At 46.4% G+C, this 16,227-nt stretch overlaps 1 protein-coding gene across 1 annotated transcript; it reads right to left on the reverse strand.

Moving 5' to 3' along the window:
• Positions 1 to 1,735: 1,735 nt before the first annotated feature.
• LOC144147009 (uncharacterized) lies at positions 1,736 to 11,154 on the reverse strand. Its single transcript, XM_077679017.1, has 4 exons — positions 11,078 to 11,154; positions 4,829 to 4,869; positions 3,964 to 4,001; positions 1,736 to 3,626 (listed from the first exon to the last, which is right to left on the reverse strand). Exons 2-4 carry the CDS (start codon positions 4,848 to 4,850, stop codon positions 3,237 to 3,239), a joined length of 450 nt encoding a protein of 149 aa, XP_077535143.1. The 5' UTR covers positions 4,851 to 4,869; positions 11,078 to 11,154; the 3' UTR covers positions 1,736 to 3,236.
• Between the last annotated feature and the right edge of the window lie 5,073 nt (positions 11,155 to 16,227).

The raw sequence follows: 16,227 nt of genomic DNA on the forward strand, positions 1-16,227 counted from the left end.
GACGCCGGCTGAGCGCCGTCTGGTGGGGTTGTAAGAAACCCAACGCGTGCGAAAAATAATCACAGCAGCGCCTGGAAAGTCAGGAGGAGAGGCAAAGAAAGTTTCGTTTTAAAAACACAGTGGCCTGAAAGTACAGACTGGGGGCCCAGCGCTAATTGCAAGGATTCGCGTCGACACCATTCTGCAGGTTTTAATTGCCGATTATTCTCTTCATCCAGATTTCAGTAACGTAGCTGGCTTCCTGGCCTCCAATGCGAAACGTGCTCGAAGGCGGCATAACAGCTGCCGTTAGCGTATAAAGCGAAGCGCACACCACGCACACACGCGCACTTGAATGGTATTGCCCAGAAAAGATGAGTGGACGGAAGTTTCCCGTTGCACTTTCTGTACTCTACAGCCTACTCAAGGAATATACATCCAGTTTTTCTCTTGTATTTCCCTTTTATACACAGGCAATTTGAACGCACAGCATGCAGCTGCGCACCAGGCAAATAGTTCTTTTCTTGCGAACTCTGGTGAAGCTTTGTTGGCATGATATTGCCGCGAACCATGCATTCTTTTTGTATACTTCTCGTTTGGTTTTACCATATCCGGCGGCGCCCGGCTGTGTTCACTATTAACTTAAGCACGTGTTCACTTAAGCATATTCACCTATGGCTATGCGATACGTTTGATAAGATTTAAGGATAAATGCGAAACCGCACACACACTTTTCCGCCACTCTTTAAAGGCACCAGAGACGTAGAGATTTAGCTATCACCTGTTTATTTTTCGCTATGTGGAAAACATTCCGTCAGATAACCATTTCGATATTAAAAATACTGCGGAGGCTTTTCGGTCCATTTGTTTCCTACAGTGCAAGTGTCACCCTCTTCTGGGAGTATCTATTAATTCCTACAAAATGATCCCCGAAGAACGCTGATGAATGCTGAATCAGTTAGGCTCCTCGCGGTCTCTCCAACGGTTAAGGATATACCTACTCGAGAGTGGTGGCAATTGTGTCTGTTTACCGTAGTGCTTGTCTCCAGCGCAAAGCATTTTGGCCAAAAACCCAAAAGCGCGCTTCAAATTCAAATCTCCCAGGTTTCAATTTTTCTGTTTCAGCTAGGAACCTTAAGGTTGCGAGCACGCACTCTTTCGTGTCTACATGATGTGGTGGGCCAAATTTTCTCTCGGCAGAAACGAAGAGTAATTTCGAGGTTCAAGCCTTCTTCAGCCCATGTAGTGGATTTTCATCAAGCCTCAATCTCGACAACAGAAGCCTTACATTTATTGCTATTATACAATTCCACAATTTCGAAACTGGGTTGTGGTTTCTACTGTTGATCTGTCACTCCTTCCTGAACTCTTGCTTCATTATTTTTGCCTCAAATGCGCGGTGCAATTTACTCCGAGGCAGGCTGGCCACAGCTAGAAATTGTCTGAGTGGCGCAATCGGGTAGACGTCTGGTTCATAACGCGAGGTATCCAGGTTCTTCGATTCCGACCACGCGAGCATTTTTCTTTGCGAAGGCCCTAAAGTGGACGGGAACCCTGCTCTCCAACCGTTTTGAATTTTCGCCATCATCAACGAGTTGGCCTTCCTTCAGTGCGTTTTCAGCGCTCACGGACGAATCAGTGAGGCGTAGAAAGCTTCGCTTTAATACATATTCATTTACGTGCATTGAAATCTTGGTGCTTGCTTGTCTGCGAATTTTCGGCTGCAGGCAAACAGCAGTATGACAAGACAAACGAGGCAACTGCTGGCATTTTATTGGCGAGGAAGAGGCTACACAAGAGAATGGCCGTGATAGGTAATATTGGAAGGGCGAAAAGGGCTGGAGGTGGGAAACTATTTGGATATGTACACAAAGTTGGCAACGGTACTCAGTGGCGATGTTCCTCGCTGAGTTTATATACAATTGCACAGAAGACAGAAGCTCTGAGATATAACCATTTCATGCATAATACGTCTATAAGCTCTCTTAAGGAGCTCCTTTGAAGGTTGGAGCTTAACAACAGGTCATAGCGCTGCCCATGAATAAAGGGGGAAATGAATGCCCGAAAACTTGCAGGATCAAGCGAGGCCAGCCTTATAGCCAGGTTTCACCTCACAAATAGGTAATGCACCCAAATATAAGTCGGTAGCGTTTACTCACACGTAGCAATGGGAACACAGAAAAAACGTACAGCATCTGTGTAACACGAAACCATGCTCAAACAAGCGTGTGAGCGGAGGGAAAGCCCATGAACCCAACACTGCTTTTATTCAAAGCACATATTTCGAAGACTAACTACAGGGTGGGGAAGAAAGAAAGATAGACAAAGGGGAGGTTGCTTTCGGTTGATTATGTAAAGCATGCCTACAAACGTGAAAGTCGCGGCAAGATTACCAGCCTGATAGTGTCGTCAAAGCGTAAAGGAAGATGTCACATGCCAGAAAGGAAGCACACACCTTCAAGACGACCATGTATAGTCAGTGGTTACCCGAGTTAAAGTGAGCCTAACCCCAACAAAAATTTGTAAGTGCGCAAGGTGAGTGTTCAGTGATACAATGAGCAAGCATGGTGTCTTTGTAGATCTATAAGTTACGTGATAACTAAAACAATTGGCCACTCTGTGCAGCTCAGAAAAGTTTTGGTTTACAACGTGGGGTAGTTCATTCGGCCACCACCAAAAAAGGAACCGCCTTAAAGCTTCTACATATACCCGTCCACTCGCGTGGATCTTGCTTTACAGGAATCCCAGCATTAACGTTCGATCCAAAGTGCCTCATGTAGCATTTTTTTTTGCGTGCCTTAACATTACAGATTCCCATCCGCAGGCCTTTAACCTTTCCTGCCTTTTCTGCAGAACATACAGGAAAATATATTACACTGCTATTGCACGAGACCTGCCATGGCCTTCCCTTTTCGTTTCTCCCAAGCACGTAGCTCATAAGCAGCTGAATACCTTCAGAACCCCGCATCAATATCGTTACACAGCCTCAAATGTAGCATGCAGTCTTCGGAAAGCCGACACCGTCTGTTCACGAAAATCGGTGTTCCTGGGACAGTGACTTTTATTCTGGAGCACGGGCAGAGTGCGGTGCGGCTCTACCCTCTAAGTGACAAGAGACGTCGGAGGTTTAAATGAACGAGCTACCGTTCAATACTAGTGAGCTCCGTGAGCCACGTTAGACCAGAACGTTCATGTTGCGACTCCATAGAGACTGTGTCGTTTTGCATCGATTTTGTCCATCCAGGCGCGCAAGGGCCTTAGGCCTTGAATGCTCCCTGCTGGTATCGCGGGATGAGCGGGATGGCGCGGGCTACGTCGGAATCGTCGTGCAGGAAGACCTTCTCCTGGCCAATCTTGTCGTTCAGGTAGAAGAAGTCGGGAGAGCTGCGGCATGGCACGGCGTCCTCGGGGAAAGCGCAGGTGAGCGAGAACTGGTTGAAAACCGTCTGGTTCCCGCAGAAGAAGCTGTACTGCTGCACCTCGGTGCTGCCGTCGTCCTTGGGCACCACGTTGCACACGTGGAAGATCTGGCAGTTGTTGTCCACATCAGCGAAGTAGCCGTTCTTGGCCGGGCAAGAGAACGATGTCTTCACGGGACCTACAATGAACTCCACGCCGTCGGGGAGCTCGTAGGCAGCTCGCTTGCTCTGCGATTTGAGAGAAAATTCATTTTTACCACTTTCCGTTAGCAAGCGGAAGCCTAGGAGACGGCATCTGTCAATTATTAAAACCGGAAAAGCGCTTAGAATGCAGTGGTATCTGTAACTATTTATTGGAATATACCATTACACTTCCATTACATGAAATCAAAACTCCCTAGCTATCAAACATGGAGTGAGAAGAATAGAATTACTATAGGACCAATTTCTAATTTCCGTGTAGTCTGCATATCTTAAGACTTTCTGGTACACGTAGAGCAACTCAGCCCCTGTTAATAGATATTTTAAGGCTTCTGCTGCATGCTTATAAAACAGTCTCACTCACCCTAGGAAGAGCCACCGCGACGGCGATGAGGGCGACAGCTGCAAAGCAGGGCACCAGGTGAGGTTATTATCTATACCCTTTATCGGCATCGTGACAAAAGCTCCGCTTATCGTATTTTTGTTTCTCTGGAGGACTATCTTAGCCAAAATGATTGCCCCAATAAAGCACCACTTTGGTGGCTCCTGGAAAGCGAGATTCGTTTGCCTCGAAGAGGAAGCGTATTCGGTAAGGTAATTTTTGTTAGCAGTTATATTCCTATGTCGAGGCTTTGTTGTTCTATTACGTTATAGCGCATTGTTAGGCCGGCTGGTAACCCTTAGATACAGATTCATAGAGCAGTAGAATGTGGTTAAACAGCCTTCATTCTGCATGCAACGGCGCTTCTTTAAAGCCACGAATGATATAAAATAACTTTCATTCATACTTTCACTTTCGCCAAATTGCAAATACCAACGCATGCGTTCCGACGGCGCATAGAGAGATCTTAGCGTACTGCTCAATATGGGAATGCTGTTACGCGTTACGAGTAACAGGGGCAAGTGCGCTATGCAGCGATTTTTATCAGAACGATCACGCGTTTTAGAGTCTGCATACAGAATCACTTGCGGGCAAAGCTCGCTCTAAACACGCACGTTAAGCGACATCACGGGTTGTGCTTCATGGAACATGATTCGCGGCATTTGATTAGGGCGTCGCTCAAGTACCCCATGAAACAAGCAGCAAGGGTTCTCTTTGTCTCAAATTAGCACGAGGCTGGCTTCCTCTTCACAACAATGAAGTTATTTATCTTTAAACCAGTTGTACACTTTCTTTGCGAAAGTTTCGTTGGAAGGAAAATAAATATGAGCAAAGGGCGATAACTTGCCTGCAACGATGATGTACTTCATATTGGACGATGTTCAGCTCCTGCAACGGGAATTGGAACGATAAGACCAGGTTTCACATCAACGAAACAATAAGAAGGAGCTACTATTCGATGGCGACGTTAAAGGAAGAACATTTCCATTTAAGAGAAGTAGAGGATGCTCTGATATCATTTTGGACTAAGTGATAACGCAATACGGACTGGGCTCTTTTTTTTTTTTGTCTTGTATCAAGAAAGGGGTCGTAAAATTGTTTTTCCGTAGACAACCCTTGTGTTTTGGTATGATACGCCCTTAGAAGGGACATATTTGCCCGTCATACCTAGGGCTTTCTTGTAAGAAATAAAGTATTTAATGAAAAACCATGGTTGGAATCAAGTTTTGGTATTCGAAGACAGGGTATATATTCCAGGAGGAAATGGTCGTGAAAAAGGTGGGTTCTCCTCTCAGATATAGCTTTGCCGTTACATTTTTTACCAATCGCCAGGGTATTCTGGCAATTATTATATCTGTATTATATCTGTTCGAACTCCAGCCTGTATATAATCCATATTGATGATATCTCTACAATATAGTGGCTGCATCATCTCTAGAAACGGGGTTGCCTCGCAGAAACCCCCAAGACTATTTCATAACAGTACAATCAAACTACCTAAACTACTTAACGAAACAAAGTTTGATCTGGTAGTGAGGACCAAGACCTTTCGCTTGCATTTTTCCCAGGCATCCTGTGATCGTTCCGGATAATTCAGTTTAAAATACTACATAAAGGGGGGTGGAGGTTCATTCATTCACGCTATGTTAAAGGGGTCCTTAAATACCTTCCGCCGATGCATGGATGTACATGCACCCAAATAAAGCAATGTATTTGCAATCTCCTCCCGCAAGAATTTTGTTAAAGCGATGAGTATTAGCTGAGAAATCGTAAATCAAAAACCGCGCATTATCGTCGCTCCGCGTTTCCTCCTCCTTTCGACTTACTCTCCGCTGTTGACGGCGCGCGAGCCTTGCCTCCCATGATGCTGCGCTCCGCAGCGGTGACGTACTTCCGCTATTGCGCTGCTCAGACTGTCGTCTGCTACGGGCAAGCTTTGTTGACACCATGAATCCCGCACGCACTCCGCTCAAGGTTGGAAAAGCGAACGAAAAATCTGGCCGCATGTATGCGGCGGCCTGGCCTTGCCCTTTCGCGGTGTACAGTCGGTAAAACGCTTGTCTATAACAGCGATTTCAACTTCAACCAGCTACATCCGAAAACTGCCGAAACATACTTGTTCCAATCATGTCGGAGGCAAAAGCGAAGGGCTAAGACTACAGAATTCCGCAGTAGTTTTATTGAAATACCGCTACGGCGGGGCAGGACAGGGCTGAAAGTACGAAAGCTGTGTTATAGACAAGCCTTTTACCGGCTGTACGTTGCTGGCGGCACATGACTTTTTATCGGCGGCAAACTCGCAGCCGCACGGGGTGGGTCGTGCGCTCGTTCCCTTGATGCACCGCGCACTGTTTATCCAAAAAGCGCCGTATCAGATGTGGCCCCGCTGGTGCCGGGTCTTATTTTGCGGCGGTGGTAATTCCTGCCGGCGGCATGTGAAAAAGACATTTTAAACCGATACAGAACCCGTGCACAAAACGCTTCAATCATGTGACCAGTTCAGCTTGGGGCGACGCGTGGTGGAGAGCGGCAACGTTGGCAAAACATTCTCCGCCGCGGCTCTGAGCTTTCTAGCGCTGGAGCGAGCGCCATTTCTTTGACAATCTCAAACATCGGTTGCCTTGGCAACAAGGCACAAACCGCTCCAGAAGTCAGTTATGGTTCCGTGATCCCGGTTCAGCTTGGGGCCCCACCTCACGACATGTGGGCACTGCAGGCGTACCACCCACTCCTATTGGGAAGTGCGAGATGCGTTTGGCATTACAGGAGGCGATGGTGTGTGTGTTGTGGACGCCTTTGTTTCGCGATGAAATGCGACGTTGTGCTTCTGCGGGTGGATAGTGCTTCCCATGGTCTGGATAATCTTTCTCGAGCGACGTGCGACTCAACCTCGCATGGGGTATGTGCAGTGTGCGTGGCTAAAAGCCATCGGCTTGTGCGCCAGAGTTAGGTGACTTGCTGTTCGTCCCCGCACAGCAACCGAATTTACGACGGGCAGGAGGCAACCCATCCTCTGTCATTCGTGGTTCAGACTTTCAACGCATGTTGAGACGTTGTGTTCGTTAGAAACGCATCTCTGGATTGTTTTGAAGTTGAATAAAATGTATGCGTCAAACCCGGGCATTCGGCTCAGGGCGTTCTCTGCGATTGCACGAAAGAAGTGCCACGGGGCTTAAACGCTTTCTTTATGGAACGTACTCAGGTAAGAGAATATCCATGTCGTGTTATGGCCGTGTTGCATTCAATACAAACGGTTAAGCGTTTGTTTTACACTTGTTTCGTTTGTCGTAAAATGCCCAAGCACTCCGGCACTCCGCTGGCAGATCAGCCGGCGAGCCGACGCTGAGCAGACGACTCATCTCTTTGCCGGAAGTGCGTGAAAAAGCCGCCCAATAGCGGGATGTCTAGCTAATGACGAACATCTGGGAATCGATGATGTAGACATGTGAAGATGGCGGCGTCCAAAAACACGAAGGAAAGGGTGAGAAAAAAACGACAAACTTTGCAACAAAAGCGTGAGCTTTCCGCTGCGCGTAAAAGAGTAATACTTGGCACAGAGGACGTTGACGACCCAATCTAACGGTTGCGCTAGTTCATTTAGTGTGCTCAAAATGCCTTTCAGGGCCCCTTTAAAAAACTGAGTTTGTAACGGACTTTCACGTGGCGCAGTTCTTTATAACTTGCGCACCAGAGAACTATAGACATTATTTATCTTTTCAGTACAAATAAATTGTTGGGTCATGTTATTTGGATTTTAACAATATAAAAGGAGAGATTCAATCTTAAATAAAACTGAAATGAAAAAATTCGAATGAAAAAATTATATTTAGACAGGACATTATGAATGAGAAGAATCAGAAACATAACAGGTGAACGGTAACAGAAAGATAACTTTCTGGCGTAAAAAACAGCAAGGAAGGAAGGAACAGGCCGAGGCTGGCGTGAGTTCAGCTCACTGAGGTTAAAACCCCTGATTCAGCTACCACGATATGCGATCGTCATGAGTAGCAGAAAGATAACACATACGTTCCTCGGAAGTTAACGGTACCTTGCGACTTCCTAGTAAATGTCCACACACAAACTATGCCATAGAATTAACTCCCCTGAGAAATGTCGATGCACGATAAGTACAGTCATCTCTCGGTACGTCGATTTCGGTTAATTCGATTTTATCACCTAAATAGATCAAATCTAGATGACCTGTGAAGTTGCAAAGCTATATATTTAAACTCCGGTTATTTCGTTTTTCCGATTAATTCAACCACAGTTTAATAGTCCCGTGAGGGTTGAATTAACGACGTCCGGCTGGACTTGAAAAGCGTAAAAAGGAAAGAAAAAAAAAACGAAGCGTTGTCAAAGAAAATCTGCTACAATCAGGATAAAGTTTTGTGTTTGTGTGTTCGATTACATTTCTGTTTTTTGCATGTAGTACGTATCTACTTTTCCCGTAATAAATCGCTCGGATGGGATGGCCTGTGATTGGTCGGGGTTTGTTTGCGTCACGTTTTCGTGGCGGAATTAGTTCCCTTGGTGTAAGTCAGCCAATCATGGAGTGTTCTTACAAGTCTGCAGTCACGTCAATCAGAATTCGCATTCGCGAAGCACCTTTTATAACAGCTCCCGTCTAGCGTTGGCTCTCGTGAGGGGCAACAAAACTGCTGCGTGGTTAACCTTGTGCCCTGGTGGTCACGGGGCACGCTTTGTCGCGCACTTGGAACACTGCCTGATCGTGGGACGTGGAACAAGTGCAAACAGCGGCGACTCCTAAAGTGGCCCCTAAGCTGCCTCTCGCTGCTTTATTCCCGTCCAGTGCTTTACTTATCTCTCGCCGCACGCGGATGTTTCCTTGAAGTTGGCAGCTATAGCCTATAGGTGTTTACGGACGATGGCAAGTACTACAGATTTCTTATTATTCAGGAGGCGTTTGCGGAATACCACGAGAAATAAAAAGAAATTGCGCTGCGGCGAAGAGATATCCAATGAGTGCCCGCGGTCGTGTCGAGGTGACTAGTAGCGACTTCTCTGGTGCTTTGAGAAGCCTTTAGGTTTGTTGCGGCTGAAAAAAAAAACAAAAGAATAAAACGGCCTCCGCTATTCTTCTTTTCAGCAAATTATTGAAGTACATTCTAGCTACACATGACAATCGTTTATGTTGATGTGGAATGCATCTTTCAGTGCTGGGTAGTATAAAAGTCGGTTCTATTTACTTTGCTTAAATGACGTACTGATTACACAGGGGCCAATTCCCTACAATTTTCGTCATTCCCTTTGAGCATACAGTGATGGCCCTATCAATAAAAGGATTAATCAAGTTCTTTTCTCGCACTCTCGTTGCAAAGGCTACGCGGTAGCGCATGATGTATTGCGCTTATCCCCCATGACAGGACAGCTGCGGTTTAACGAGTTATTCCACAACCTGCTTTCTGTCGGTGCCATAGCTCAACATGCAGGTGGGCGTGACGTTATGGGAACGCGTCCTTTAACTATATTTCAGAACACGGCTGCGTTTTCAAGTAGGAGAGCTATGCCTGTGCGCATGCAGGAGTTAAACGCCGCTGAGGTGCCGCCTCTGGCTGAGAATGGTTGGCGTAATCCATTGTGCAAGGCCCTTATTTCTCCCACTGGAAAGCTCTGAGGTACATAAACATGGGTTTGGATTGAAATGGGTCGTTTATCATGCTTCTTTTTAAAAGATACGAAGTACGGCGAACACTCGTTTTTACCAGTTTTTCTTCATGACTAACGTCCCTCATAACATAACTTAAATTGTCAGTGTTTATCTAATAGCCTTCTGGACACCACTACACTCAACAGAATTCTATTGATCAAAGTAATTTCCTTATTATTCGGTTGCGTAGTTGAGTTGAAAGCTATCCGGCGGAAGAGAAAGCGCAGGCTGTGGAAAGAAATAACCTTTTGATTGAAAACCGTGCGATGCATGAATTTGAACGAAGAAAAATGTTTACCTATGGGTGCCATATTGAACTGTCGCAATATTTTCGAGTTTGTTACATTGCTCAAACAACATAGCCATGGCCGTAGCAAGAAATAACGAAGAAAAAATACTCTTTCCAATAACTTTTACAGAAAACGTACAATATTTTAAAATTGCACACGCCATGACTTTTTATACAGCGTAGAAATGAAAGCCTGCAACATTATGAGCAGTACAAAGCGTGAAAAAAAAAAAAAAAAACACCCTACAAAATTTAAAAGTGTCCATTTTCCCGCATGTTTCGGGAAGACTAAATCTCTAATGTAAAACTAGCCATAAAATCAGCTCTGTTTTCTGACTATCAGTATCAGGGCTTTTAAAAACTCAGATACGATCTAAAACAGTACCTTGTTCATCTGAATTCCAGAGTAAACTAGGCATATTTGTTAAAAACGCAATTTTTCATTTTTCCTGCATAACCATACATGGAAACGAATTAACATCGAAGAAATTATGGGCTTGCAATTCTATCAGGGAGATGATGCTGGCATCACAAATTTCTTCACGAGCAACACCTGTACTCGGGCAGTAATTTTCAACCAATAAATGCACAAATATGGAGACTAGCTTCCCGGGTCTCTAGTGGCCATTGTAAACCATGCGAGCACGGCAGTGCTCGTAGCTGTAAAATTGTCGCACATCAAAAAGAAACTCCACGACATAGACGTATTGCCGATAGCAAGAGAACCATTAGTGTCATGAACCGAATTTGAATTTCGCGGGGGCTTCGTTTCCTGAATAACCAAGATCCACAAATATTTCAGGAGGTCGGCAGTGCATCTCAATTTTACAGGAAACGTTGGTTAAAAAAAAAATGGACGCATTAGAAAATCCAAGCTATCATTACCACAATTTTCTATAGAAGCGCACAACACAGGGCTGGCCATTCAACGCGCTGCGTACCGCCAGTGATCAATGCCGACATAAAGATCCCGAGACACGATGGTACCACCGCTAAATGCTTGAACGCCGTCATGAGCTCTTCTCATATGGCTGTCATGAAAAGCTCCCGTGACGGTTAGCATCCTGCGATTCGGTCTGGTTTTAAAAGCCTGGTCGAGCACACCCGCTCAGCTGGCAAAAGATGCGGACTCCACTCACCGATTGTGGTGCGGGGCGTGAGGTCAGTGTGGAATGCATCTGCCGGCGAGATCCCTTTTATACGGGCCAGGTGAGGGTTCGCTTGAAAAAATGTCGTCATTCTCGTTTCCGTTAACCTTCCGAAGAGCCGCCTCCCCCGTGGCGCCCTCTCCTGCGCGCATGCTGATTGCTCTTCGCGCCATCCATCCTTGGCCTAACCAGGTGCCCCATTGGACCCCGTGCCCCTGAAGAAAGTGACTCCCCGGCGCTCCGGAGCCGGCAGCTTGTTATGCAAGACCCCACGCACGAGGAAGCGCGCTCCCGCCTCCGAGACGGAACCCGTTCACACGCTAACCCGACGGCCGCTTCCGATGCCGGATCAGGGGCTCCCAGAAAGTTTTGTAACGGCATTCTTGCCCCCCGACTCTCACTCCCTGGCTGCGCTCCTTCGCCTTGTTTTCTTTCTCTTTTTTTTGCGCCGGATACATGACAGGTGTGTTAAGACAGTGAGCATGACAGGTCGCCACAACCGGCGAAAGGAACAAACCGATTCGAATATCGCGAATAGGATTAGCCAACTATCGCGGTGAGCTAATCTTGTGACAGGTAGAGACGAAACTTTCGCTTCACCTTGAAAAAAAAAAAAGATCCCAACTCAGTTTTCTTTTTTCTTTTTTTATTGTGCTTTCCGCTTCATTTTTTGGTCTGCTCTAGAGTAATACACGCGGAGACGTAAGTTACGAGGACAGCGGGGTATAGGCGTCGGCCAGCGTGTGGCTCATCTTAGGAGTATAATGAGTTCTGTTTTACTGTGCCGGGCGTATAAGGTTAACCTAGTTAGGCAATAAATAACTATAACCGACTCCCACGCACCCTTCATAATTACGTTCTTGCATATTGTCCAATATTCTCTGTGGGTGCGTAAATGTTCGGGATGTCGAATACAAAGCAAATATTTAGCTTTTCTTTTCGTATTCGATTTGTGAACTCTAAATTCGACGTTTATGTATTACATTACGATCCGAAGACTATTTGTAGTACTATGCTTATTTGCGGCTGCGTCTGAGCTACGACATTTAAAATTCAGAGTAGTTCGAAAAATAGCTCTTATATATCGGATTTATTTTTCTTGCACCTCGTTGCCGGTAAGTTCATCAGGATTGACATTGAAGCAGTTTTGTTTGCTGCCTTGGCCGAAATAGAATTTTTAAACATAAATGTTTCTCATCTGTTTTTCGAGTTATGTGCGGAGGAAGCGATTACGCCGCGATGCTAGCGGAAGGGCCGTGAGAACCTGAAACGTTAGCACCGACTCTGCGCCCACCCGGCCCGCCACACAACAAACGGGTATCGCGGCTTGATCGTGACGGTGTAATCTGCCAGGTGGTTTGAAGAAATAGCAATTTCTAACAGAGATCGAAAAAAGTTTTGCAATTTGTAATCAAAGAAAGAAATTCCTTGAAAATCAGGATTATCTTTTCAATTGAAATCATAGACAAATGTGTATAAATAATTAGAAGCAAACTGCGCTTTGGGAGAGAAGACGCTTTCGGGCAGAACAGCACACACAAAAAAAAAAATAATGGGAGAGGCGCTCGTGTAATGCGGCCCGAGTTTCCGCGTCCGCAGCGGCGTGTTGATGACCGCGGTGCTTCCTTTCCTAGGTTGTGCTTTTCGGCTGTAGCCTGACCATGAAAAGCGCCATGAAAGCTGAGAGCAGTACTCCAGAAAGGGCTGTGATGACGTCACATGCAACATATATATGTATATCTCGAGGAGTGGGGCACCCCAGGCCCAGCTTACTACATGTACGCCAAAGGTAGGCGATGCGGATATATGAAGTCGAAAGCCAGTTTCATTAGCTCATACCAAAAAATAAGTGGACATTTCTGTGACGGTTGCTCAGGTGACGCATAGCATATATAATTAAACAATCAATCGCGCAAAGTCATTTCCGGGGGTGATCGTTTGTCCCATGTACGTATGATGGTATGAGTTTATTTTGACGTATTTCAACCCACGTCGAGACATCCTTGGTTCGGAGCGAATGTGGCTGCATGGGCCAGTAGAATAAAAATTCGTGGGACGAGGCATTCACATGGTGGCGGTTTTAATCTGCTTCGGTTTTATTGGGCTGCATACATTCACGAAACAAAGCTCGATTGACCCGGGTGCAGTCCAAAGGAGTGCCCGAAACTGTTGCGCCTCGCCGACCGGCGGCGCCTGCGTGGTTGGCGGCGGGAGCGACTGTGTCGCGTTCAACGCCACACTCTCCCTGCCTCCCCGGTGTTTCCGCTGCTGCTGTACCGTTCCCTCTCCCCCTCCTCGTGGTTCTAATGCAGCGCTAAGCGCTGACGCCCACTGTCTCCCCCATCTCCCGTTCCTAGGCTGCTGCCGCGCCGCGTCCTGCCATCCTACCTGGATTTGTGTTCGCGGACATTTCCCCGCTCCGGAACACCTCTTTTGAACACATGCAGGGGATTCATGAGGGGTCAGACGTAAGCGGCTTTGCTGCAGAAATCAAGCGAGGCAATGCCCCCTGCCTCCCCAATCGCCAAGTGATGAGACATGGCCAATATAGCAGCGACGTGGCCCGAATTGTCCAGGCCCCGTCACCAACACTCATTGATGGGAACGTGGCCTAGGCAACGTGCCCGAAACGGCAGGCACTGGCTAGAACCGGCAGCGTGAACCGAAGCTGTTTTGTAAATCGCAATTTTTCGTGTCCGCAGTTAAAAATACCAAGAAATTGCCGAGCGCGCGCACGTGAGCGCGGGCCTCGCGGCGACCGCCCGGCAGTTAACTAAACAACAACAAAAAAATGTCGAGCGTTCGTGTGTGCGTGCTTCGCGGCGATCGCCCAGCGTTTTCTGCGCACGTTTGTCAAGCCAAGCCTACCCACTTGGGGAGATTGAGCAAGATTGGCATAAAAAAAAAGTCCAGCGTTCGCTGTAATCGTGGCAACAGTTGCTGGGAACGGCAAAGCCACGTTATAACGAAAGCCCCTCCAAGGTTATGTCCAATAATTATCCCTTCAAAAAAAAAATTAAAGAAGCTCACACTCAAGGAACAATGATGGAGTAAAGGTCGTTGCAGCGGCGAAGAAGAAGCAAATCGGATGCAGTTGTGGACTTTTGTGGACCTTCGTGATGGTCGTAAAGGCTGCGTACAGCTCCGCTACCTTCAAGTCTTACGCGCGAGTGTGAGCTTCGTTCATTTTTTTTTGTTGTTGCGCTCGGCGCACCTCGAGCTGACATATATCATTTATGTTCAGTTTTTATATCGCCTTTCTCCCAAGCCCTTCTAACACATTTTTTGTTAGTGTTTTCCTAAAAATAACTCCAACGTGCATGTTAAATTAAAAGAACGCTGGCACTTTCGGTTATGTACTTATGTTTCTCATCAAATATGCCTAAGGTTACGTTAGCGCTAAACAATGTTGAAAATGACCCATGTTACGAGTTGTAGTCGATAGAAAAGGTCATGCGTGTATATACATTGCGGTCACGCTGCTTTTAACAGCAGTCATGCTTTTACAACGGGCACTGAGAACGGCTTCAAAAGAGAGGGGTGAAGTAGATAAACTTCGCATATAAAAACAATTCGCATATATAAACAAAGCAGAAGGCATGCTTTTCTTGGGAGACGGTGTCTCTCAAGTACAAAATTCGTGCACCCGGCGTTTTTTTATCTATGCTAGCAATGCACAAATCACGTAAGCAAACAAGGTGGTAACTTGTTTTTGCGCTAGCCGGGATAATTGGATGCGCCGCGAAATGCAATCACGCAAGCCCCGTAGCCCCTCTTTGTTGCACTGTTTCGCTATACATTGTTTTAGATCGCTGTCGCCGCTGTTCTCGCATGGCGCGCGGCGCATTTTCAATGCTCTACGACCGAAAAAATAAACACGACCTCTCTGGTGATTTACGAGCAGACTTTCATTCAAGGTGAATTTCTATTCCGCGCGCAGTGCGGCCATCCTGACCCGACCTTAATTGCTAACAAGTGCGCTCCGTGTTAAGCATGCCGTGAAACGCGTCGTTCTTTTCGTCCCGTGTTTCTTTTCACTCTCGCGCAATACTTTATTAGCAATGCATCATGTTCAGGTTCTCTGACCCGGCAAAGGTCCCGGCTGAGCGCGGCGCGATTCTACTTACAGGTGACCCGGTGCGTGGGCGAAACTTTCTTTCACCTTCAAGCCATGATGCACGAAAGCACTATTCTAACGACCGAGAAGAACATGAAACGTACGAGCGTGCTGTAATCTGTCCTATTTTTTTTTCTTTTTGGCTATGAAGTGCCCTGTTGCGGTGCATTGTTAGAACACCGGTTTTGCTTTTGGTAGCAATATTCTATACTTGGCAAAAGCACACATCTAATCGGCATACCTTCACCTGCGCTGTATTCTCCTTTTTTTTTCAACGACTTTTCAACTATGAACAGCTATTTATCAAGCGTAGCTGGTATCAAGAAGCGTTAAAAGCGTATATTTATTAAGGAGAATTTTATAGAGTGCGATTGTTGTGAGACGAAGGAGTTTCCAAGTTTGCATTCTGGATCACGTGAACAAACAGGAGAGGGTTAAATGTTCGGATATTTCTTTCAAGATGGGGGATAGTTGTATCGACCTTCCCGACCTAAAAAAATAACCGAACTATCAGTAGGAGACGAAAGAGCACAACTAGATTGATCCTTGATTCAAGCGGCTTTTTAAACATACCTTCCACAACGTGTGAACACGACACACGCTTGCACAAATGACACCAACACGTTGCAGAGCCTTCTCTGCGGATTTAAGTCTGCTTACGTGACTTGAATGCGAACGTATTGTGACTTGCGCTGGCATTGCGCGCTTCTCGCGCTTAGGCCATGTTGGCGTACGTGCGTGATCGACCGCGCTGAGCCGAAGCAAAAACTGACGCTAAACCCGACGCAGAAGCACTATTCATCCGGAGACATGTAGCTTTCCTCCTCCGTTTTTCTGCTCGCACTATTTTCGGTGTCCTCTTCGTTTGCTGGGTTACAACGAGGCCGACGGCGACGGATGACGCGAAAGCAGGGGAGCGGGCGCCTGAGAGCTGCGCTCTAAAAAACTGTTAACATGTAAACAATTTAGCTTCAGAAACGTCGTCATTGTGCACGTTATACTGAGAAAGTAAACAATAATGGCG

Source organism: Haemaphysalis longicornis, unplaced genomic scaffold (assembly GCF_048455015.1).
Source record: "Haemaphysalis longicornis isolate Haplotype H1 unplaced genomic scaffold, Haemaphysalis longicornis Haplotype H1 scaffold_1, whole genome shotgun sequence".
In the NCBI taxonomy this organism is placed as follows: domain Eukaryota; kingdom Metazoa; phylum Arthropoda; class Arachnida; order Ixodida; family Ixodidae; genus Haemaphysalis; species Haemaphysalis longicornis.

Excerpts from the sequence above, each read along its gene's own strand:
- LOC144147009 (XM_077679017.1), bottom strand. The coding sequence starts at position 4,850 with ATGAAGTACATCATCGTTGCAG. Across the intron at positions 4,002-4,828 it reads GAAGTACATCATCGTTGCAG|CTGTCGCCCTCATCGCCGTC; the intron begins GCAAGTTATCGC and ends CCTGCTTTGCAG. Across the intron at positions 3,627-3,963 it reads TCGCGGTGGCTCTTCCTAGG|AGCAAGCGAGCTGCCTACGA; the intron begins GTGAGTGAGACT and ends CTCAAATCGCAG.